The sequence below is a fragment of the Silurus meridionalis genome, chromosome 20, assembly GCF_014805685.1.
Source record: "Silurus meridionalis isolate SWU-2019-XX chromosome 20, ASM1480568v1, whole genome shotgun sequence".
NCBI classification, from domain to species: Eukaryota; Metazoa; Chordata; class Actinopteri; order Siluriformes; family Siluridae; genus Silurus; species Silurus meridionalis.
The window spans coordinates 11,604,786-11,630,731 of record NC_060903.1 but is presented as its reverse complement, the minus strand read 5'-3'; the positions used below and the strand labels follow the sequence as shown (position 1 = coordinate 11,630,731).

At 37.2% G+C, this 25,946-nt stretch overlaps 2 protein-coding genes across 2 annotated transcripts; one reads left to right on the top strand and one right to left on the bottom strand.

The window, feature by feature from the left end:
- The first annotated feature begins 280 nt into the window (after positions 1–280).
- On the top strand, positions 281–10,238 carry adhfe1 (alcohol dehydrogenase iron containing 1). The gene is made up of 14 exons (XM_046876342.1): positions 281–424; positions 2,598–2,650; positions 2,776–2,819; positions 2,945–2,998; positions 3,991–4,145; positions 4,301–4,497; positions 5,306–5,383; positions 5,614–5,719; positions 5,839–5,991; positions 8,950–9,048; positions 9,249–9,327; positions 9,547–9,643; positions 9,745–9,902; positions 9,999–10,238. The coding sequence occupies exons 1-14, from the start codon at positions 372–374 to the stop codon at positions 10,080–10,082; spliced, it is 1,410 nt and encodes a 469-aa protein (XP_046732298.1). The 5' UTR covers positions 281–371; the 3' UTR covers positions 10,083–10,238.
- A 486-nt stretch (positions 10,239–10,724) lies between these two features.
- vcpip1 (valosin containing protein (p97)/p47 complex interacting protein 1) lies at positions 10,725–20,977 on the bottom strand. The gene is made up of 3 exons (XM_046876341.1): positions 18,244–20,977; positions 16,501–16,587; positions 10,725–13,446 (listed from the first exon to the last, which is right to left on the bottom strand). The coding sequence occupies exons 1-3, from the start codon at positions 20,834–20,836 to the stop codon at positions 12,782–12,784; spliced, it is 3,345 nt and encodes a 1,114-aa protein (XP_046732297.1). The 5' UTR covers positions 20,837–20,977; the 3' UTR covers positions 10,725–12,781.
- Between the last annotated feature and the right edge of the window lie 4,969 nt (positions 20,978–25,946).

Genomic DNA, 25,946 nt, shown 5'->3' with positions numbered 1-25,946 from the left:
GTTCACTATACATAAAAACCATGTGCAAATTTTGTGTTAAAAGGTATCCAAATTGGAGAGAGAATGATGAGAGAATGATTAATAATATTGTGTTGTGTTTAATAATGATGATAACAATGTCTATAAAAACATTTCATGAGAGTATTAGTATCGATATCGTCACCGGTTCTTGATTTAGGTTTGAAAAGCACGGCGCATCCATTGTATATATCTACACTACCAGTCCATCGTGTTAGATGGAGGACCTTTGCCGTAAAACGACGCACATGCGCCCTACAGTTCGGGGAGGGTCGTAAAGCATAAAGCAGTGCGAGTCCAAGAACCGGGCAGGAGACGTGGATTGGGAAAAACAGCACACACACGGCGCGGTCATGGCTGCTCGCGACAGGGTGACACATTTACTTAGGCAGCTTGTCGTTCAAGCGTAAGTCAAACAACTTGCGCAAAACAGACCATTAATCGAATTAATTCTGTTAAAGTTGCGTAATATTTCTAACCATATAACAATCGAATAGCATCCTGCATAACTTTAAAACGTCATGTACGTTATATATATATATATATATATATATATATATATATATATATATATATATATATAGTGTGTGTGTGTGTGTGTGTGTGTGTGTGTGTGTGTGTGTGCGTGCGCGCAGAATCAGAATCAGGTTTATTGGCCAAGTGTGTTGACACACACAAGGAATTTGGTTCCAGCTGTTTGTTACTCTCAAAAGTACAGACATAAATAAAAACCTATACATGACAAAACAGACACAACAAGACAAAAACAGACTATACAAGACAATACAGACAATATGAGACAGTATAGACAGTGTGGGTAATAAATAGGGATACAGACCAGTAATGTACATAAAGTGTGGAAGTGCATGGTGGTGCAAATGACAGGATTGTGTGCCAGGTATGATGAGAGAGTTTACTATAAATCTTTGTACAGTATATAGAAGCAATAGTGTGTGCAACATGTACAGATAATGTGATGAGTGACAGTTCTGTGCAGTACTCATAGATATGAGCAGGGAATATAATTATGGTCAGTTGTTAGTAAAGGTGATTGCTTGGGGAAAGAAACTGTTCCTGTGTCTGGCAGTTTTAGTGAGCAAAGTTCTGTAGCGGCTGCCAGAAGGGAGGAGCTGAAAGATGTTGTGTCCAGGGTGTGAAGGGTCATTAATGATTTTTCCTGCCCAGTTTCTGGTTCTTGTATGGTACAAGTCCTGGAGAGTGGGCAGGGGGCACCAATGATTTTTCAGCTGTTTTAACAGTTTTCTGCAGTCTGTTTCTGTCCTGTTTTGTTGCTGCTCCAAACCAGATGGTGATTGATGAGCACAGGACAGATTCAATGACTGCAGTGTAGAACTGTATCAACAGCTCCTGTGGCAGACTGTACTTCCTTAATTGCCTTAGAAAGTACATCCTCTGCTGGGCCTTTTTCAGAATCGAGTTTATGTTTGATTCCCATTTCAGGTCTTGGGAAATGGTAGTGCCCAGAAACTTGAAGTTCTCCACAGGTGACACAGGGATGTTGGATATTGTGAGGGGGAGTAGTGTTGAAGGATGTTTCCTAAAGTCCACTATCATCTCCACAGTTTTGAGTGTGTTTAGCTCAAGGTTGTTCTGACTGCACCATAGCACCAGCTGCTTCACCTCCTGCTTATATGCAGACTCGTCACCATCTTGGATTAGTCCAGTGAGCGTGGTGTCATCTGCAAATTTCAGGAGTTTGACAGTTGGGTCACTTGATATGCAGTCATTCGTATAAAGGGAGAATAGCAGTGGGGAAAGGACACACCCCTGAGGAGCACCAGTGCTGACTGTCCGAATACCGGAGGTAACACCTCCCAGTCTCACCTGTTGTTTCCTGCCTGTCAAGAAGCTGGTGATCCATTGACAGATGGCAGAGGGTATAGTAAGGTTTAGGAGTTTGGAGTGGAGGATTCCCGGAATTATTGTATTGAAAGCCGAACTAAAGTCAACAAACAAAATCCGGGCATATGTTCCTGGGCAGTCAAGGTGTTGCAGAATGTAGTTTAGCCCCATGTTGACTGCGTCTTCCACTGATCTGTTTGCTCGGTATGCAAACTGTAGGGGATTCAGCAGCTGTTCTGTCACTTTCTTTAGATGGGCCAATACCAGCTTTTCAAAGGTCTTCATGACGACAGATGTCAGAGCGACAGGCCTGTAGTCATTCAGTCCAGTAATGGAGGGTTGCTTTTATATATATATATATATATATATATATATATATATATATATATATATATATATATATATATATATATATATGCTGATGTGCTGTCCTAAAGTTACAAAGAAGCACATTTATGATATTTAAAAGTGAATGATATCCAGTAATTTTTTGTTTTTAATTGCTTGTAAATATATTAAGTACTTTTCTAAATGCTTATTGGGTATAAATAAAAAAAATATATTGAATTAAGCAAGCATTTAATTTTTTAATTGAGCAATGTATTTAGATATATGTGCTTCTACAAGACAGATACAGATAACTCATGGATGAGTAACTTTATTTTTATTTACAGAGTCCTTGCATGTCAAATCCTATGCGATTATTTTTTTAATAGGTGCAGATGTCCTGCTCACTCTTCCACACATTCTGTCCACATCAATCAGTCAGGTGTGTTTCTCATGTGAAAGACAAGAAAATACAGGTTTTTTATATATATTGTTCTATAAAAGGATTTAAATCATAGTATGAGCTGATTACCACTTAACCTAAATGACCGTCTTCATTGTGGACAGGTGCTGATCTTTCCTTTGGGAGAAAAACTGACTTTGCTTTTGAGGTTGGTGTCAGTCTTAATACTTATAACATGCATCAATGTTTTATATTTATTCCATTTAAATGTATTGAATTGTATTAACAAATGTCTAATGAAGATTCTCTTGTGGTTTTGCCTGTGTTTTTCAGATGGCCTGCTCTAATGTCAGATATGGAAAGGGTGTGACCAGAGAAATTGGCATGGTAATAATTTTATTATTGGCACCATTAGAATGAACACACAGTAATAGCATGCAATTTATCTCAAGCAATATAGGTGAATTATGTATTTATTTAATGATAATTTATATTACAAACTGACAGTTAGAGTAACATTGCAAAATATTTGAGTATTTAAACAAATATTTCTTTCATCTCTAGCTGGCTATGCATAATTACATAAACCAGGGGTTAAACAGTGCATTTAAGATTTTGATTAATACATCTACTCTTTATCTATTCATACGCAAGCTCCACTGAGCCCAGACACAAAGCCCATGGCTGAGCTCGGGAAAAGAGAATAAACGCCTTAAAACATAGTGCTTGGTTAAACCTCACCTGGCAGGATCAGAAACTGGTTTGCAATGAAATAACAGAGACAATTCTAATATAAGTATAAGAAATGGTAATATTTGCAATTACAATGGCAGTTGCAGCATTTTTATAAATTTCAAGGATTTAGAGTAAAATGAAATCATTTACTATTTTAACAAATGATAACATATGTATCTATGTTATAAAAATCTTACTTCATATACATTTTTATATAATAAAATAAATAGTTAAACCATATACCAAAGACAGGGAAAGTATGTAGGATTTGACATGTATTTTTTTTATAGTTGCTCTTGTTTAATGCCAACTGTATCTAAGACAGTTTTGACCTTTAAATCCACAAGTCATGGAGTTGTGATCCACTTGAAAACACAAGTGGGTGGAACTGTGGTCACTTGTTTGGTAGAAAAGAAATAAGTAACTTATTGTCTAAGAGAGTTAACAGTCTTGTACACCAGGATTCTTGTGGTGAGCTTCTATTTTATTATTTTATATTTTTGCTAGCAATTTTGACACCCCTGATTTAAAAACACAACAAAACTTGATAATGTATCCACAAGTTGGATTAGTGGCAAATTTGTACTTTTTTAAAATAATAACATCAATTTGAGTATAACGTTAAGTTCCTGAATGTTTTTTAGGACATGCAAAATATGGGTGCACAAAATGTGTGTTTGATGACGGACAGGAACCTGTCCAGACTGCCTCCAGTAACAGCAGTGTTGGACTCACTATTAAGACATGGTGTGAAGTATGAATGCTATGATGGTGTGAGGGTGGAACCTACTGATAACAGGTGGGATAAATGTGTATATTTGTAAAGCATAGACATAAAGTTTGTGTTGCAACAAACACTGAACTGTAAATATTTTAATTCATTTGCAGTCTTTTTATGTTGTGAGCATGATGGCTATATTGAATGGCTAATAAATTGCTATTTTCAATTTTTAGTTTTAAAGAAGCTATTGATTTTGTGAAGAAAAGGAATTTTGATGCATATGTAGCTGTTGGTGGTGGATCTGTGATTGACACCTGTAAAGCGGCCAATCTTTACGCATGCCACCCGGAGGCTGACTTTCTGGATTTTGTCAATGCACCAGTTGGAAAAGGAAAGCCAGTTACCCAACCATTGAAGCCTCTTATTGCAGGTATTTGTATGAATACTTATTTAGGAAATACGGAACAATGGGTTACATGGGATGTTTTGACTGATGTATGATTTGACTAATATATAAGTATGGCCCTCTTATTTATTTATTTATTTATTTATTTATTTATTTATTTATTGGACAATCTTGAACATTTTATACAATATATTGGTCTAATTATCTATTAATTACCATTAATTATTGTCTAATTAGTTCATATTTATCACATTCAGGGAAAACCTCTTAGTTTGTCAAAGCATACAAGGATGTACAGTATCTAATCAGGAGATGAATGCAGATTTAATACTTTTTTTTAGTAAAGTGGTTTGCAATTATTATTTGACATGAGGTGTAATAAACATTTAATCAAACCTACACTTCTGTCACTGACAAAAATAGTTTCCTGTTTGTCTTAAATTAAGATAGGATGCAAGTATCCTTGAAAGAAGAAACGCAAATTGCCAAATCACACAGTTATTATTAGCAAACTAGGTCAAGAAACATCTACACTCAGGAGCAAGGAGGGACTGAAAGATCTAGAGAAATCTTTAAGACATTCAACACTTTGGATTCCTGTTAAATTAAAGTCATGTTACGTTAAAGAAATCACTGCAGCAGCCTGGAAGTTATGATATAGTAGACTATACTCTTTACTGAAAAAAAGCTAAAAAATAAAATAAAAGCTTTTTATTTTTAATGCTGAATGTTTTAACCAATTAAAATGTAAACAAATCACATTCATATCAAATTGTAAAAGCTGCTTTCAGACAGTAAAGAGTATATAACTTTGTCTATGTGTGTTTTTCAGTTCCGACTACAGCAGGTACTGGGAGTGAGACCACGGGGGTAGCAATATTTGATTTTGAATACCTGAAAGCTAAAACAGGTGTGAGAGAATTAATTCTGAATGTAAAATATAAATTTGGCTTTTCAGTTTAAGCTTCATCCCAACACTTGACACTTTATATGGTCGTTATATGTTCATATACTGTATATGTTTTTAGTATCTGGTTTATCATGTAACTTAAATTTGGAAACATTTAATAGTGTTAATGTGCCACTATTTTGTTTCCCTCAAATGTAATTTAAATGTGTTCTTCCTTGTATTTTATTCAGGTATAGCAAGTCGATCACTGAAGCCTACTTTGGCAATGGTGGATCCACTTCACACACTGCACATGCCGGACAGAGTCGCTGCCAACAGTGGTTTTGACGTACTCTGGTAAAACACATTGCGTGCATGTGTGCATTTGAAGTGAATATGAATTGTTACTTTACATTTATTCTTATTTCAACCCATACTTATCCAGTCTCTCAATCTTTGTCTATCACCTCTAATAGCCATGCTTTGGAATCCTACACTGCTTTGCCATATAACAAGAGGAGTCCTTGTCCCACCAATCCTATTACCCGTCCTGCCTATCAGGGTAGCAATCCAATCAGTGACGTCTGGGCAAGACATGCCCTTTGTATAGTAGCCAAGTACTTAAAACGGTATATATTTAAAAAAAAAAAAAACAATCCATTTATTTTCAGTTATGTTTAATGTTGTGCCATAACAGTGAAAAGTTATCTCTTGTAATAGCTGTAAAATTATCCACTTACCTGCCTGCCTGCCTTTTTAGGGTTGTTTAATTAATAAAAGCAGCTTGTCATGTTTTTAAAAGCCATAAAGCCTCACAGAAATCTTTACCATTTCAAAAATGACCAAACTTAAAAATCCACTTATGTAGCTTGTCCACTAGATTACTAGACATGATTACAGTTTTTCTCAAATGCTAAAACACATTTCACAAACGTTTCCTCCATGTTTCCCAATGTCTAAACACAACACCCTTTTCTAAAGCTACATAAACCACACCTTCTCACTTCAAAACTCAAACTTTCACACCAAAAGAGCAGCTCGAAGCTTTCAAAAATTTAAACACTATACACATCATTACACACTACAGCAAAACAATTGAAAACACAATGCTCAATTTGTGAGAAGGTTCTTTGTTTCATAACTGCCAATGCATATTTTTGAAACTTTACAGTAATGGATGTTCTTAGATCTCTGCAGAGGATTAGGCATTTAGATTTAAGAGTTTCATATGAAGAGTATAAATCTATAGTAAATTCTGCATGTACACTACTGTAACACAACTCAATGCAAAAACAGAATCTATTGCACACAACAGTACTCTTGAAAACATGATCAGGGTGTGAAGTTTTTTTATTTACTTTATTCACACCACGCACACACCACAATCACTGTGCGGCATCATGTCGCTGAGCTGCATCGGGCCACATCACCTCATCCACATCGCAGGCTATATTGTCTCTTGCCAGGCACCGTGGGAAAAACACCCTGGAATGGCGAATCCATCCTTGGAAGGCCTCCACTGGGATGTCAACACAGGCCAGGAGGTTCTCGCTAGTGTATGGTTGTCTGTCGTAAACCTTCCATCTCCATGATGAAAAGAACTCCTCTATAGGGTTCAGGAAAGGGGAGTAGGGTGGCAGACAGACGTTTAAAAAGTGGTTACTGTTGGTGGTGAACCACTCTCTGATTTGGTTTGTTTTGTGGAAGCGTACATTGTCCCAAATGATCACATAAATTTGATGTGCGGGCCCAGGATGGTGTTGTTGGCGGTCCAGGAGGATGTCTTTTAGCTCCTCTAGGAAGGTGAGGAGACGTTGGGTGTTGTAAGACCCAGGGACAGCATGCCGGTGGACAAGCCCCTCCAAACCCATGGCTGCACAAAGAGTAATATTACCCCCCCTTGGCCAGGAACCAATGATGTTATGGCTTCTTTGCCTTCTTTTGTGCAGGTTGAAGCCAGCCTCATCCTGGAAGAGGTACTCATGAGGTCTGGCCATCGTGTCTTATTGTAATATCCTCTGTGAAAATGTGAAAGTGCACAGGTGTTCAGAACAACAGTCAATCAGGTAGCACAGTATTGTCCAGAGGAAATGTGGGCCACTGAGCAGTATGTCCACTAACTGTACTGTGAACATGGATGTATACTTACTTGCACATACTCGTAACGTAGGTCTTTGTGTCGCGCAGAGTTGCGCTCAAAGGGAACCCTATAGACCTGTTTCATCCGCATCTTTTGGCGCCGGAGAACTCGGTCTATTGTGGCCAAGCTGACATCATCAATGCTCTCAAAGTTGACATTATCGGCCATGACTTTGTCTCTGATCTCCCGGATTCTGATGAGGTTGTTCTCACGAACCATATCCACAATGAGGGTTTCTTGTGCCGCTGTAAATATGGCAACCCTCCCACCTCTATGTGGCATTTTTTCAACTCTAAAGAAAGAAACATGTGTTGTCAGTTTTACAATACAGTAACAACTGATTTGAAACCAATAGTCTACTTTCACAGGCTTGTAAAATTGTATTGTGACAAAGAAAGCAATAGAGTACAATACCTGCTCCTCTTCCTCCACTGATTTGAACTCCTCTTCCTCATTGGCCTGCTCCTCTTCTTCCATGGCCAGCTCTTCTCCCTCCTCTGACTCGAATTCCTCTTCCCCTGACTCTGCCTTCATCCATTGTGTTTGTTTGGAATCTTCAGCAAACTGTGCACTCTGAACTTGCTTTTGTACATGTGGTCACAGCATTAGCTACAAGTGTCTTCAATTTTGAGTCGTTGTGTGTAATGAATGATGCCAGGTGTGTTCATTGTGTTCAAATATTGCTGACTGTGGCAAGCATTTTGCATCACATGAGCTTTCATTTGAGAATATGAGCAGAGTTCTTTTGCAACTTGTGTTTTAGCAAAAAAAAAAAAATGTGTCAAGATTTATGAGAACGGAGGATTGTGTTTTGTGAATTGTGTCTTCATGTGAAATGTGTTTATGATATTGGGAAATGATGGCTAGATTTAGTAAATGTGTTTAGACAACTGGTCATTTGGTTTAGAGGATTGGCTTTTGTGTTTTAGCATTTGAGAAAAACTGTAAAGAACAGGCTTATTAATATAAAACTTAAATTACCTTTTTATCTAGACTTGTAGTCAAAGTGCGTTTTATATTTTATTATTATTATTTTTATTATTATTATTATTATTAACGTTGATAAATTGGACCTGTTTTTAGGTAATGCACAACAAGGAATTTTACTGTATGTCTCTTTAATGTTGTGTAATTAATTGCACTTTTTCCTCTTTTAAGTGAACAGTACCCTTTACAGTTTCACCATGTTTCAACAGGCACCCATTAATGTTATGGCTAAACAAGACTTGTCATCATTTCTATTTATTACTTGAACAGAATCCTAACTTGTTTTTACTTTATTTTCTTTAGTTTATGGTGTTATAATAAAATAAGAATATTTGGCAAAAAAAAAAAAAAAAATAAGAACAATATATCTGGCCAGCATTATGCATAATTGTCTGAGCAGTCTTGTACAGGTAAATAAAAAGTATGAGAATAACTTTCATACATCTTGTGTGTTTGTCAGAGCAGTGTGTAATCCAGATGATGTAGAGGCACGCTCCAGCATGCACCTGGCAAGTGTGTTTGCTGGAATTGGCTTTGGTAATGCAGGAGTTCATTTGTGGTAAATCTTTTTTTCCATAAATAAATATTTCACAGCAATAAAATGTTATAGAATATTTTTATATAATAGGTATAATATATAATTGATAAATTATTCTCCAAGTTTATTTTTTATTAATAATAATGACTTGAACCAATCAAAAACAAGATTCATTGGAACTTTAGTCTTAATTGCACTCTTTATCTGTTATTTTATTTCAGTCATGGAATGTCATATCCCATCTCTGGGAACATTAAAACCCACAAAGCTCAAGGATACAATGTGGACCACCCGTTAGTGGCAAGTGCAATCCTAAACAAACACTTTTAAAAACACAGTATTATAAAAAATCCTTCACTTTGAATAAGGTTTAAATAATTTCACATGGAATTACTGTAAAATTATGTCCAGCATTGGTATGCCTGCATTACAATTTATTAGCTGCTATATGTTTGCAGTTCCTCGTGTTTTTGATATTTTATTTATGTATATGATTTTGTATGTGGATCATAAATGAAGCCTCATGGACTCTCTGTGGTTCTCACATCCCCGGCTGTGTTTGCCTTCACTGCCTGCATGTGCCCAGAGCGCCACTTAGAGGCAGCAGAGATACTGGGTAATGGACAAACATACTTTTTAACTGTATTATGTGGACCTGAAACTTTGTTTCATGTATGCCTATATGCTTGTGTGTGTGTGTGTGTGTGTGTTGTTAAGGTGCTGATATAAGGAATGTGAAGAGAGAAGATGCTGGTCGTGTGTTGTCAGATGTACTGAGGAAACTTCTGTATGACCTGGAAGTGGAAGATGGCTTGTGTGAAATTGGCTACAGTAAAGAGGATATTCCTGAACTGGTGAAAGGAACTATTCCACAGGTTTGCTCTTATCTGCTTTACTTTTTGATGCCATGTTTTTTTAGTAGATTTATATTGTATATAATATTTATGTATAGGTGGGTTTGTGCTTTACAGGAGCGTGTGACAAAACTTGCACCAAGATCCCACACTGAAGAGGATCTCACTTGTTTGTTTGAAGCATCCATGAAACTATACTAAACATGCACAATACTTCATCTGCTTTGTTTAAGGACAAACCAAGCATATGGCTATGATTATGAACTATAAATAATTATGATTGGTTCATGACTCATTGATTTGCTTGTTAAACAAATAAGCAGTTAATTTTTTTTAGGAGTAAAATTTTCAACATAATTTTTTCTGCCTTTTGTAGTCTTCTGCAGGACCTTCAATTCACAAGTTATTCATAGCAAAGTATTACCCAGAAGCACTTTAGCTTAAGTACATTATACATTTGATAGAAACATATTAGTAAACTTATTTTCTGATATAAACACTCTAAATCTTTTACGTTATTTAAAGCTGATGTATGATAATTACTTGTTGATATACTGCTGTTGTAATAACAATAATCTGGAATAATTAATAGAATATAAATGTATAATTAAGACGTTACATTTAAAAAAAGCACAAGATTAAAAATAATTAAATCTTAAAATACAAAATGCATGAATCAAAATGAATGATGTACATGCTGCAATTTATTTATTTTTTTTAAAGCTGAATAAACTTTATTTATTCAATATGATATTCCTTAATTAAGCTGTATGGAAAAGGTTTTTATTTAGAAAGCAGTGCTGATTGTTGGCAGGGTAACTGAGAGGCCAGTAATACAGTGTGTTACAGTGAGGGAGGAACTTTATTCAGGTTTTAGGCCAAAAATTTACTGCACATGCAAACTGTGAATGCTTTAGCTGTGTAGGATCCTCAGACCACTTTGTTGGCAAACAAAAGTAACAACAAATCAAAACAATGGGAAAATAAATGACCATATGTACAGGATAAAGTACAATATATACTATATATTACAGGTCATCATCAGGAAGATCAGTTGAAAATAAAAACTGTAAATAACTGATCTATACGTTTTCCATTTTGCCCATATTACTACCAATGTTAAAGAATAGTGCTTATATAAATCTCTCTCTCTCTCTCTCTCTCTCTCTCTCTCTCTCTCAAATATATGAGCCAACAGAGAAATATAATGAATCATTTCTTTGTATCATGAAAAATCTCGAAAGTTGAAATAATTCAAGCAATAAAATAAAAGGAGCTAGTTAGCTCAAGCAATTCCTTCTACTATTTCTTCATGTTTTAATTCGTGTAACTTGCAAATCAAAAGAAAAATGCCTAAACTTAAGTCCACAGTAAAGGTTCCACTCCATTCTACAGTAAACCCACTTCTTACTTTCATTCAGAGAGGCATGCTCACATGACATTTCTTTCGCTTGAAACAGTCTTGCATCTTAAAAAGCTGTGCAATAACAAAAAAGGAACTGGGAGATCAATTTACAGATAAATGAATGAGACAATAGCCTGAGCAACCTTATAATCAGTTATAATCAAAGTATTTTATAATAAAATTATACAAGATCATTATAAAAAAAAATTGTGGTGAAGGAAGAAAATTGTAAAGACTGTATATAGTGGGATGTAAGTAAACCTTAGTGACCATTAAGGCTGTGTGGAAGTGCATGTACAATGGTAGAACATGTACAAGGCCATCACTAGCAAATGTAAATATAACATTACTCTCCACTAGACCTGTCTGAAACGTATAGGAGGAAAGCTTTGGTCAGGTCATCCCAGCCTGCTTGCTAACAAAAATCCCCCTGCAAGATCCAGTAGATACATACAGTGCACATTTTTACTCAGAATTGAGTAATGAAATACAACTCCTTTTTTTTTTTTTTTAAAGGTTTAACTAATCAGACAAGAATGCAGCAGCACCCCTGTGGAGGACAGTAGTCACACCAGAAACAGTCCATTCAGTAAATATTTACACTCAGCCAACGAAAGAATCAAAGAATCAGTCAACCAGTACTCCTAAGTGTTCCTTGCTTTAGTAAAGATGTATTATATTATACAAACTTTACCACACTCAAGTTAAACCTAAAGCACTCCTTTAATCTTTAGTGTTACTAATTCAGAGGATTATATCATCTGTGATACAACAATATTGTGTTGAATTTAATATCACAGCAGCATGTTAAGCATAGCACTGTGTGCCAAAAATAAACAAAATTCCTTCAGTTTATATTTGTCAACATTCTTCCATCATTGTGACTTTCAAATACCAAGAGCTGGCAGTTTTAATCTGGTCACAAAAACAAGTGGTGAGTTCCAGTGGAGAGTTCCTAATGACACCTTTCATTTGATCCACACTTGGCTTAATCAGAAGACAAATATACAGTCCCATAGAGGTATAGATCATATTCTACCAATAGTATCACCGTGCAAAACACACACTAGCCAGTTGAAGAAAAAAAATCGGATCAGCACTGCATTATCTTTGAATGTTGCATTTGAACTACATTACAACAATTAGGAGTCCCTTTACTTTCACAACAGACTAACAACAACCCACTATCTATAAGGGATGCTGGGTAAATGCATTTTGTAGCTGATTTTGGAGTATAAACCGCTACAGAAGGATTTGTGTATTGAAAACCAGATGCACTTGGTTTTACACACAGTCACTGTGTGCTCCTGACTTAAATGTCTATGTAAAGCATGAATGTGTGTGCTGCAATATATGGAAAAAGCTAATTTTTACCAGCACCTTTGCTCAACTTCAACCTCTTTATAACAATTACTCAGGAATTAAGCTGAGAACCTCACATATAGTTATTGGTAAATATGATTAAGTTTTTTAAGTACATTTGCACAAGAGCACATCATAAGGACTGGTCCATGGGCTCAGAGATGCTTGGAGAATCTGCCCCTTGACTCTTTATATCTTTTTGCTCATCTAGCTCTTCCTCCTTGTCATCTTGCTTAGCAGCAGTGCTAGGTGTTGTCTGCTGCCGTAAGTGTTTGTCCATAGAAGCCTGTATATTTGACACCATCTCCTGTAGACGATGCCGTTGAGCCTCAATCGCTGTGGGCTCTAATTCTAATTCCCGACACCCTTCCCGCAGGGTGAGCATGCCTGGGGCCACACGCACCAGCTCTTCCCTTGCCCGTGCTAGCCCTTCCCCCTGTACACTGCCACTTAGGTCCACTCCGTTGCTGTGTTCACGCCTGATTGGTGGGTGCTCATGTGAGGTGGATCCCAGTGAGTGGCCTTTTCCCTGGAAAGCAGTAACTGCCTGCTCCTTCTTGCGCACCACCCCTCCACTGCCCAGTTTTAGGCCATGAGCAGGGCTTCCGTCACGGTTGTGAAGGGAAGCCTCAGAACAAAGTTGGGACAATGTCTCTTGTATAATTTCCTCCACATTAGGGCCCACTGGGAAGTGGCCAGCAGCATCCACACACAGCTCCAAACGCTGCTCTGCTGCATTAAACACAAATGTCTTACCAGTCAGGTGTGGCAGAGTGCAGTGCTTCCCATCCAATAGACCTGAAGTCAAACATAGTAACACACACACACCCACACACACACACCCACCCACACACACACACACACACACACACACACACACACACACACACACACACACGGTTAAAAAACTCTACACAATTGCATCCTGTATTTATGTCACCCACAATTGCTCAAACCTTTATTTGTGATTGTTGTTGAGATATTTCCTTGTTCAATGACTCGTTTAAAGAACTGTAATACAACCAAAATGTTTTGCAAATCTCATAAACCCATATTTTATTCACAACCGAACATAGAAATTAGATTATGAAGCCACGCTGGATGGAAGCATATGTTGCTCTAAAACCTATATATACCTTAGGGTTAAATAGCAGCTGGTCTGTTGCATGGTTGGGTGTAAAAAGTGTATATTAGAGGAGCAGAGTCAGAAGTAAAGATGGGCAGATTTTCACCAATCTGCAGGAAACTGTGTCTACAAATTGTGGAACAATTTCAAAATAATGGTTCTCTACATAAAATCTGACAGTTTTGGATATCCCATCATTTACAGTAACACCAAAAGACTGGATCTGGGGAATCTCTGTGTGCATGGGACAAGGGCAAAAATCAATATTGGCATGATCCTTGGGCTCTTAGATGGCGCTGCATTAAAAACAGGCATAATTCTGCAATGATAATTATTACATAGGCTCTTAAACATCTTAAGAAATCATTCCCTGTAAACACAGTTTGCATTGTCATCCAAAAATACAGGTTAAAGCTCTACTATGCAAAAAAAAAGCCATAAGTAAACATGATCCAGAAACTCTGTCTTCTTCTCTGGGCCAAAGCTCATTTAAAATGTACTGAGGCAAAAGTGGAAAACTGTTCTGTCGTCCAATTAATTGAAATGTGAAATTCTTCTTGGAAACAATGGACACTGTGTTCTCCAGACTCAAGAGGAGTGGGACCATTTGATATGTTATCAGCACTCAATGCCTACATCTCTGATTGTATAGAGGTGCATTAGTGCCCATGGAATGGCCAGCTTGGTGTACATAGGGGTGGACAATTATCTATTGACCTGGATACTGGATATACCTCACTAACTGAACACAGCATGTGAGGACATGGTTGTCTGCAACACCAAAGCCCTGCAGAGTCCTGGCTCTGTTCCTCTTAACTGTCTACACTGCAGACTTCATGTTCAGCTCAGCAACCTGCCACCTGCAGAGGTTCTTCGATGACTCCGCAATCGAATGCCTGTTTATGGACTGATCCAGGACTATGTCAACTGGTGCCAATTAAACTTTCTCCAGATAAATGTGGGGAAGACCAAAGAACTGGTGGTAGATTTCTGCAGGCACAAACACTCTTCACTTTCACCAGTGAAAATTTTGCTAAAAGGACATTGAGAGAGTGGACTCTTAGAAATAACTGGATGTTCATCTAAACAGCAAACTGGACTAGACAGATGATACAGAAGCAATTTATATAAAAAAGGACAGAGCAGACTCTTTCTGCTGAGGAGACAAAGGTCTTTTGGCATGCAGGGGGAGCTACTGAAAACCTTTTGTGACTCTGTGGTGGCCTTGGCCATCTTCTATGGAGTGGTCGGTCTGCTGGTGCAGCACCATCTCTACTGCAGACAAGAAGAGTTTGGACAAGTTAATCAGGAAGGCCAGCTCAGTCCTGGGGATGCCCCTGGACACAGTACAGGAGGTTGAAGAAAGGAGGATGGTAGCTAAACTATCATCAATACTGGAGAATGACTCTCACCCCCTGTATGAAACAGTTGCCTTTCTGAGCAGCTCCTTTAGTGAGCGACTGAAGTGTCTGCAGGAGTGATACCGAAAGGTCTTCTCCAGTCACCATTATACACACTATTTATACTATTTTTGAAACTGTGTAATAAAACGTATAAAATATTTTTGTCCAATAACATTTTTTAAACTGTGCAATATTACCCAGTACAATTATTTTGTGTGATAGTAATACTACTATCATTCTTGGTTTTTTTTTTGTATTTATATACTGTACTGTATATATTTGTACTGTGTTTCTGCTTTATATTTGTACATTTTTTCTTTTGCTGCTGTATCATGGACACATCTGTTGTTCAAAGAAAAGCTACACAGTGGTAAACATGGCCCCGTCCAAACATTAAGTTGTGGGCCGCAAGTTTGTTTAGTTACCGCCTCATTCTTTTCTTTTTTTTAAATTATTTTTAAGCTTGAAAACATACACAACAATGCCATTGGTAAAAAAAAATACACTAGATTTAGTGCAGTGTTACTGTGGTTACTCACTCCGTACCAGAAATAAGATTTGTTTTGCGCAGGCATGAAAACACTAAAGAATTCATAGCGTTAGCTAACTAGGAAGTGGCTAGCAGCTAATGCTAGCGCTATGGATTCTTCAGCATTTTATGTTCAGCTTCAAGAATTTCTTTTAAAAGGAGAAAATCCTGACAATTCCACATATTGAGAGAGTAAATGAATGAAGGATAGAAGGAATGATGTTTGATAAAGTCTGAAATAAGTAGAACAGTTAAGTAGATCATATCTTTAGACAATTATATTCAATGAAAAACACACACACACACAAACACACACACACCTGTTTTACCCAAATAATCTAAGAAATGTCAACTATTTAATTTAATGTAAACTATTTAATTAAATGTTTTCATTGAATGAATTTTACTTAATCAATTAAATTTGTGCCAATTTAATTAATTACTCAATTGAATCAATATAATAAGTATATTGCATTAATTTCATTTATTCTATTTTATTTTTTTATAGAATATTATTTTATATATTATAAGCAGGCATTTAGGTAAAATTGTTTTAAAAATATAAAATGTTCAAATGTTGATCACAAATGTCAATAATAATAATAATAATAATAATAATAATAATAATAATAATAAACTGTGTTAATAAAAAACAACAAGCAATTTCTTCCCACTAACCGTACCGAAACTAAACATCGAGGTACCGTAACGTGTATTTTATTTTCTGTTACACCCCTAGTATACAAATATATATACACACACATATACACACATACATATACAGGCAGACTTACCCATATCTTTCTTTACAATGTTATAGAAGACTCCTCCCTGCTGAAACAGATGAGGTAACTTCTTTGCATATGACCACACATCCTCACCTAAGAGACAGAGCAAAAATAGCACAGTTGCATCTTTAAGTAAGAGCAAGTAAGTTTCTCAAATAATATCCATATGTATATTACCTGTTTGTGAAATCTACTTGATGGTTGTATGAAAAATGTATGTTTGACTTTGTTTCAATGATTTGTTAATATTAAAGCTGTTATTTCCAAATTATTATATTGGTTGAATCATTTAAGAATGTTTACTGATATTGTTTTTCTATTAACCATTATTAATAAAATCTTTGATTAGAGGTGGAGACCGAATAGGGTGGAGTTTAGCCACTTGCTATTAGATTCAATTAAATTTCAATCCATATTTATTTGAATAGCGCATAACATTGTCTCAAAGCAGCTTTACACAGATAATGCGTTAATAAAGAATAAATAAGATTGTACGATACACACACACACACACACTATATATATATATATATATATATATATATATATATATATATATATATATATATATATATATATATATATATATATATATAAGTTCTAGTTTATGCATGCAAAAATTGCATTTGCTGTTAAAAGGGATTATCTAACTTGAAGACCCGAGATCAGTCTTAATCTGAGTTTAGTTAATACAACAATTTGAAATTACTATAAATAAAAAAAACAACAACAGTTGTATACTAAAAAGCAGACATCAAATGGGTTAGCCTCACAGAGCATCTGATCACAGAAATATTGTGAGTGCCGCGATGAAAACCCGAAAACAACTGCCAGTGTCATCACCAAAATCCTCCACAAGGCAGGAGTAAAGGTCACAGGTCATACCTGGACATTAAACTGCATATCAGTCAAATGTTTAATTACTTTTTAGTCTTAATTGATGATGTAAAAAATTGACTTCAGTAAACCATTGCAATGTGTGTGCAATATGATCAGCACTGCCCAAACTAGCATACCTTTTAAATACAACTCAAATACAACTCAAATAAGCGAACCGGTCTCTCTATAAATGCTAAAAGTCATTAGAGTGCATTCTCCTTTTTCATAGCAGCATATTGTTTGTTTTAATGGCAAAGCCGGTCTGACTTGTGTAATGTTATTGATTCATGTTAGCTTGATTAGCTCGAATAATTGCTTTCTTTAATTATTCTTTAATTATTATTAATTTATTTCAGTTGAAAAAAAACGAGGATTTCATCATTACAGTATTCCGTGTATAAATGCACAATAAATCAATGCAATAAAGGCGAAGGTTAGTTGACTCAAGTTACATTACTGAGTCGAATTATCTACATTTACACAAACATCAGTTTAATAAACAAGATTTGTAAAAGATCTGTACGTTTCCTCTGTTGTACAGTACACGTTTGCAATATTGAATGCAACAATGGACTGAGGATTTTATTATGTACATCCACCAGAATGTCATATAATTAACACGTACAAACTATTTGCCGAAACTATGCAGATAAATTTGGTTTCCTGAAAAATACTACATAATGCAATTTTTATAAATTTAATCAAAACAGTTAAATAGACTTACATAAGCAATGTATTATTTACTTGTGTTTGTTTGCTTGTGTTTTTTCCATAGTAAAGCTTGTATTTACACTGAATAATCTTACTTTGTGTTTACACTGACATAAATGCACAAAGGCTGTTACTGCTTTTCGAAAGGTTATGTCCTACCCATAAGTGTTGCAAGGAGACAGAGTGAAGACATCTCCAGGTCAACACCATCCTCTAACTCTCGGCTGCTGGTTCTGCTGAGCCAAGGTTCCATTGGGGTATGAGTATCTGTTTGAGAATCTGGTACACTCTCCTTGAGCACTTCCACAGTAATGCGGTCTCCATGTTGCAGGGCCACAGGTTGGTCCTGTTGTTCTGGGGGTGGTGGGGGCAGTTCCCGAGGAGGAAAGCCATGTCGAATGCACTGTTGGTGGGGCTGTAAGTTGAAGGCCTCTGTGATGGCTTCCTGCAGCTCTGCATAGGTATTATGGGCTTGCAGCTGTAGTGTCGCCTGTCTCCCATCACTGGTTGTCACCCGGATCTTCTTTTGCCCACTAGGGGTCAAGCCTTTAGTGGGTGTGGGTGGGGCTGAGGAGAAGGGGGCAGGGGAGGCAGGGCGAGGCTCTGCAATCTGGTCTTGCATCCTCTGATGTTGTGTGCGTCTGCGTTGAGACAGAGCTGCCTGCTCACTAATCTTATGTTGCAGACTTCTCTCTGCTTGGCTCATCACCAGTTCCTCTTTATGTAATGTGCGGCCCTTTTGTCCTGTCAATATAATCTTTTGGGGAGGGTTTGCATCCCACTCTACCACTTTCCCACCCCCTTGACCTTGACCCTGCATGTGAGCACCCTCTATAGCCACGGGGTGGTACTCCTCTGGGTTCTTCTTTGCTGTATGGTGCAGAACAGTGTTCACTACCTTCTGCACAAGAATCTCACTGCCAAACTCTCCTGGGAAGTGCTTTGTGACGAGGCACATTGCCACATTGTAGACATTGCTGTTCAGTGCCACATCTAATTCATACTGGAACCAATAGACAGTCTCTCGAACTACACGGCCACCCCATTCAAGGGTAATTGGAAATGCCTCTGGCAAGTTATCATACTCCTTTCCTTCCCAGAAATGTTTAAAGCCACAACCACACTTACCACCCTGTGAGCGTGTGTTTGTACGGTCCCCATCAATGTACACTATAGATCCATCACCACGGACATGCCGTGCAGAGTTTCTGTGGCACCAGGTGCAGGTGGTCAGTGAACTGAGTTTGTAGTCAGGAACCAGTGCATCCCTCTCAGGGCAGTAGGAGCATACTAAGTTATTCAATGGAAAAGTGTAGTTCTTGTCTCCACGGAGAGTGCCATGAGTAGACTTAGCAAGGTTGTATAGTTTTCCACCAGGCACCAACCACTCAGAGGGAACATGGAGTTCAGACAGTGCATTGCAAATCAGACAGCAGTACAGACGATTCTCCTTCACCATTTTTTTTGCTGCCTCTGTCACGTCTTCTGGTTGAATGCCAATCACCCCTGTTCTGCGGTAAAAATACTGATGAACATCAGCCACCAGTGCAGGATGGATGCCATGTTTCTCTATAAAAACCTCTTCCATTGCACTGACTAAACGGAGCAGGTATTTCTCTTGCAAGCTTCGATCTCCCCCAATAATGCAGCCTCCACAGGCTTCAAAACTGATATACCTACTGATAAGTTCTTGTGGAACTCCCCAAGCTTTGGGGATCAGTGCTGCAGGCAGTTTTGGGAGAAGCATCCCCTTAATACCCACTAGAGGGAGATAATGATTCCTGCCTGAGCTGCTCCATGCAATGCAGATGGGCTTGTTGAGGGTACCATCCTTTCCCCTGCATTGCTCCTCGGGCACCAAGCCTGGCAGAAACGTGGCCGAGTAGTCACCTGAGCTCCTCATGCCACTCAGAGAGTCCAGCAGAATTATGGGACGGTGAAGGACATTGGCTAAGCCAAAAATATGGATGTTCCTCAATCCAAGAGGGACACCCTCCGGAGGCACGAACAAAGGGTCACACTCGTTGATGATGTCCTCCCATTCTACAGTGTCAATAAAGTCTTGAAAGAGAGCCTTATAGCGATCCAGGTTTTGTTTAAAACTGAGCTTAAGGTTTTCTCTCAGCGCGTGCCAAAACAGCTCACGACCCACTAAAGCCCTGGACACAGCATGAACTAGGCAATGGCCATCTCCATCCACATGCACAGGAATGAGACATTCTTTGTTGTTGTTGGCTTTCTTTATCTCCTCCAATGTGTCGTGGAGGTATATGAGGCTGCCAGATCTGTCCTTACCATAGCCAACTGTAGATACGTGCTCCTGCTCTATAAGAAAAGCTCGGCCACCTAACAGCGAACAGTCAAAGAGCTCACCTTGATTTATCTCCCGTAGTAGTTTCGCTTTTCCAGTCTGTTTGTCCATTCCGTAACGGGTAAGAATCGGTGACAGCAGCTTGCAGTGGTAGTTGGACAGACCCATCACTTTGACCAGTTCTGTGCTTTTTTTGGGAGCTCCAGTAACATCGAGCAAAGCGTTTCTCAGTAAATTATGAAGCACAACATCAGGGTCGGTTACTTCTTCCACATTTAAAAGATTCTTCTGTTCATGACGCTGGCCACATTCCGTGCATTCAATGCTAACTGAGCTATAAGCAGGGAAGAACAATCTTGCATGACATTTGGAATCTGGACAGATTCCTGATAAAATTCGCTTGTCCCTTTTCTTTGAGCCTTGTGGCGACGACATTTTCATGAGCGATTCCTTTCTGACGAAATGATTTATAAAACCATTATAGCATTCTGCCCCGTTTGTTTAATCATTTAGTTGTTATTTATCCGCTGAGATCAACACGGAAGCGGTTGTTTTTCTCCACCCACTGTCTGTTCAACGACGCCAAAGTCCCGACCGGAAATAAAGAAGCCGGATATTGTAGTTTAAATGAAAATAAATAACGGACTTTCCTATAAAATACTTTACTCTTGAACATTAAAGTTTATATTAAGTTATTTAAATTACTCGTAATTAAATCACAAACATACTTGACATTAAAATAGCGACAAATACATAAGGAATTCAAATAGATGGCATTAGTTTACACTACTTAAACCAGAATGCAACGCAGCCTCGTACAACTGCCCTCTGACCTTAAGTGATGCCTATAACGGAAGTGTTTACTTTTAGAGAACACATACAACTTTTCTTCCGAAAGGGCAAAATGTATATATTTGTTGTCCTCTTTTACCGTTTGTTGTCTTTTCTCACCATGATAATTATCAAGCATTAAGCTAAAGTTTACGTACCCAATAGTTTGCGCATGCGCTGCAGAAGTAATACATGAAAGTTGAAAATGCGGCTAGATTTTGAATGTTTTGTCATTTGAAATTTTAACTCCTACAAACACTCAACAACACCTTGACTGCATAAATCAGCACACACTTGCAGAATCAGAATCAAGTTTATTGGCCAAGTGTGTTGACACACAAGGAATTTGGTTCCAGCTGTTGGTGACTCAAAAGTACAGACATAAATAAACACTATACATTTAGCTTAGACTATACAGACAATTAGACAATATAGACAATACAGATTTAATACGAACACAATATACAGAGTATATGACATCAGTAATGTACATAAAGTGTGATGGGACTCTAACAGTTCTCAGATTTAACCATACACATTTAAAATGAAGCCTGTAGGTAAATAGCATACAACTTCCTTCAATTAAAGTGATTCTAAATAAAAGCAGATAAAAGTCAGTTGTTGCAGTAGTATTTGCTTAAATGGTTGTGGTTGCATTATACAAAGAGACATGGGCCACAAATAATTGCCAAAGAAACTTAATTGTTGAAAGGTACCAATCAGGAGCCAAATAGAATATTGAAAGCACTAAATGTACCTGACAGTGAAGCATACCAAGAGATTTTGGCACAAAACCTTCTGTCTTCTATCAAGAAGCTGAAAACTATTTTGCATTTTAACATTTAGCACACATAAAAATCAACAAAGACAAAGTATAATTAAAGTTTTGCATTTGCCAAGCCAGACCCCAGACCTCAATTCCATCGGAAAGCTATGGAATGCCCTAAAAAAGAGCGGTAAACAGGCGATTCCCTTGCAATTTAAAGGAACATGGATTATTTTTTTTTTTTTTGCAATTTTGCAAAGAATATCCATGTTCCTTTAAATTGCAACAGGAGATCCAATTGCAATTTAAAGAAACATTGACTTTTAAACAATTTTTTTGCCAAAAAAATAAAAAATAAAAGCATACCAAAATCTAGATATGTGAAATTAAAAGATACTTGTTCAAAAAGATGTGATTTCCTAGTAAAGCCAAAAGGTGTTTCCACAAAGTATTAGTGTGGAGGATTGTCAAGACATGCAATCAAGCTGTGGTAGTTTATTTTATTTTAAATGTATTTCAAGTTTATCAAATATCTCTTTTTTCTCTTAAGATGTATGTTGGAAGATCACATTAAAGATGTAACAAGTCGGACATTTTTCTTGCTGCAAATTTCATAAGGGTGTGTAGACTTTTAATATCCACTGTAGATCAGACATAACATTAAAACCGCATGCCTTACATGGATTCCCAAAGCCGTCTGGAGGTGTGCTGTAGTATCTGACACTGGGATAAGGCAGTGTGCATCTGCATGAAAACGAGAACCCAAGTTTGCTCACTAGAATGTTGCTCAGAGCCATCTTGCTTAATCTGCTAGCTGGCTTTCTTCCCGTAGGTCCGCTTGAACAGAGATTTGTGCTATTGTAGCTCTTCTGTGGGATTCGAAGCCTACCCTTTACCAGTGTTGGGTGTAACGCACGTTACGTTTTGCATAAAAAAAAAATACTGAATTAAAATGAACGTAGTCACGTAGAATCGCGCACTCATACGTGCGAGCCGCGGGAACAGAAGCTGGTCAGAAGCGGAGATGGCAAACCAGAGCATTACATTACTGTGATGGAAGTATTCTTATTATTTTGAAATAGTTGAGGAAAAGGAGAAAGGAATAATGGTTAAGTGTAGATTATGTGTTGGTAAAAAGCTCTTGTCAACTGCAAAAAAATACCACTTAAAAAAAAAAAACATCTGCATGTAAAGCACAGCACTATGTGTGTGTGTGTGTGTGTGTGTGTGTGTGTATAATGTTGAATATATGCAACATTATGCAATGTTGCATATATGGAAATGGAGACAGAAATATAGAAAACTTTTGCCGACTCTTCACCACTGCAGCTCTATGGACTGCTCAGAATAAAAGTTCTCTGTGGGAGACACATGTACGATGCCATCACAGCGGAGATAGAGAGCAAATTCACAGCTCGTTTGCTCTTTGTGGGAAGATAAACTGCCACGGTCACTGATAATAGCGCAAACTTTGTAAAAGTGTTCAGAATGTTTCAATCTGATGATGAAGCAGAGAATGATGTAGATGAGGACGAGGTCATATTTACAGAATTGCACGATGTTTTACGTGATGACAGTGAAAGGTATGTTCTCCCTCCACATCACCGGTGTGCAGCCCACACCCATAACCTTATATACACAAACGATAGTTACATTCCTGATGGCGGGGCAGATTGCAAAGCAGTGTACAGAAGTGCGACTGAAAAGTGTTCAGCCTTGTGGTCAAAATTTAGTCGATCATCTTATTGTTATCTAAGAAGTTATTAAGCATTTTAAATGTATAAGACATGTATTTTGCTCAAATATAACATTTCTTAATGGCAATTATCTATATTACACCTGTTACATACAACCGTGAAAGAGATGCAAGTAACGCAAAAGTAATATAACGTGTTACTTTCCATAAAAAGTAACTAAGTAACGTAATTAGTTACTTTTTTGGGGAGTACTTCCATATTATAATGCATTACTTTTAAAAGTAACGTTGCCCAACACTGCCCTTTACTACCCATGGGCATCACTGAGTGTTGGGAGCCAATGACTGAGCAGGTTTTCTGGTTTCCATCCTTAGATCAATTTGTTAGGTGCTACCTACTGCATACTAGAAACACACCCCAAAGCCTGCTGTATGTGGCCCTTGTCAAAGTCATTTGAATCCTAACATTTTTTCTGCTTTGTGAACTTTGTGAAATGACTGTTGCTGCCTAATATATCCCATCATGTGACCGGAGCCATTGGGTCTAATAATGTGTTATTATTTTTGCCTGTGAGTGGTTTTCATTTTGTTTGGTAATGTTATTGATATAGATGACATTACATCTAAAACAGAGCAACTAACCATGTAAAAATGAATGATTAATTTAAGTTTGTAAGACATCTGGAGGATTTGATGTCTTATTACCCTGTTGTATACCCATATCTCTGACTTCTATTTCTATATTAAATTAAACACACTTAAACACACATTATAACATTAACTGACAGCATGTTTTTATGTTTGAAAATATCATATCAAGTATTTATACTGTCATGGAGGCTGTAAACAATGTGTATATGCAGGAAAGAAAGAGAAATGGAACTATTGAGAATCGAAGAAGATAATCAGTACTGATATTTTTGTTGTCTTCTACAGAAGGTTATGTCTTCAGTAAGGTAGTTCCACAGTGATAAAGGTCAGCCATGCCGAGGTGAGAGCTATGTCTCAGTTTATGAATGTGCATACATTTGTGTGTGTACGGTCACTGATTCTTCACTTTGACTGCAACTCTGGAAAGCTTAGTTCTCGATGAGACTTCAGCACACGGACACCCACAGGCACAGTCATACACCTGCAGGTACAGGGTAAGACCTTTCCTGTTTATGTGTGCCAAACTAAATTATTTCATTCAGGCAGAATAGTGCAAAAGTGATTACCGCCTCTTCACTTTACTGCAGTATACTTTCACAACACCAGCTTTATTCTCATGTTTTGTCAGTGAAATGTATATGTTTTATAAACAAAGCAACTGCATTTATGCATCTCATCTTCGCAAAACTAACAAAGTTCACACCCATTAATATCTGATTGGAGGTACAGGCCCTTTTCATTTGTAGTCTGTGGTTGTTTCATGATGTTTCATTCCTGACAAACAGACAGGTATACATGTTGGATGGAATGTTATTGAATGCCATTGTCTGGATTTAACAAGTTTTTCCTAAAAAAAAACTGTGATCAAAACAAACAATCATTTCAAAACATTAAATCTTTTAAAAACCTGGCATAAAAATGATTATTATTGTAATTATTTATCAGGAGATAGGTACAAAAAGGAATGGGGAAGATATAAACTTATTTTTCTGACATATTGTTAACTCATTGCATTTGACAGGAGTCTGTTGCATTAAGGAAAACCCTTTCTCACATAAAAAGAAAGCATTCAAGCATGCCTAATTTTTTTTTAAAACATGTCACAATGCATTGGTCTTATGGGGCCAAGCCATTTTAAACATAATACTAAAATGTCTCTGTGCTCACTATGCCTATATTTCCATTCCAGCCTCATCCTCTCCAACACCACCTGCATAGATATGCTATGGTGGTCACTATTACTCTACTAGATTCCTATAAACAAACACTTGCAATCTTCATCCTGAGAGTTGCCATAGCTTAATAATTATATTTTTGGTGCAAAAAAAGGACAGCTTATCATCAGAAATATATAACTATATGTATATACACCTGTGTATGTGCAAAAAGGATTGTGAACATTCATGACCATCAACAAAAATGAACCATATAAGACGTTTGTGCCAAACTGCTAAATTTTGAAATGGTAAACTGTAAAATTTTTATCTCTGCACTTATTACTTCAAAATTAAATTCAAATATTTTAGGTATCCTTGCAATTAAATTAACAGAAAGGTAGACTTAGCTGTTCATAAGTTATCAATACTATCTTAGTGACAGCTTAACTA

Excerpts from the sequence above, each read along its gene's own strand:
- adhfe1 (XM_046876342.1), top strand. The coding sequence starts at position 372 with ATGGCTGCTCGCGACAGGGTGACACATTTACTTAGGCAGCTTGTCGTT. Across the intron at positions 425-2,597 it reads AGGCAGCTTGTCGTTCAAGC|GTGCAGATGTCCTGCTCACT; the intron begins GTAAGTCAAACA and ends TTTTTTTAATAG. Across the intron at positions 5,992-8,949 it reads GTAGCCAAGTACTTAAAACG|AGCAGTGTGTAATCCAGATG; the intron begins GTATATATTTAA and ends TGTGTTTGTCAG.
- vcpip1 (XM_046876341.1), bottom strand. The coding sequence starts at position 20,836 with ATGAAAATGTCGTCGCCACAAGGCTCAAAGAAAAGGGACAAGCGAATT. Across the intron at positions 16,588-18,243 it reads TCTCCTTGCAACACTTATGG|GTGAGGATGTGTGGTCATAT; the intron begins GTAGGACATAAC and ends TCTGTCTCTTAG. Across the intron at positions 13,447-16,500 it reads CATTGTAAAGAAAGATATGG|GTCTATTGGATGGGAAGCAC; the intron begins GTAAGTCTGCCT and ends GTTTGACTTCAG.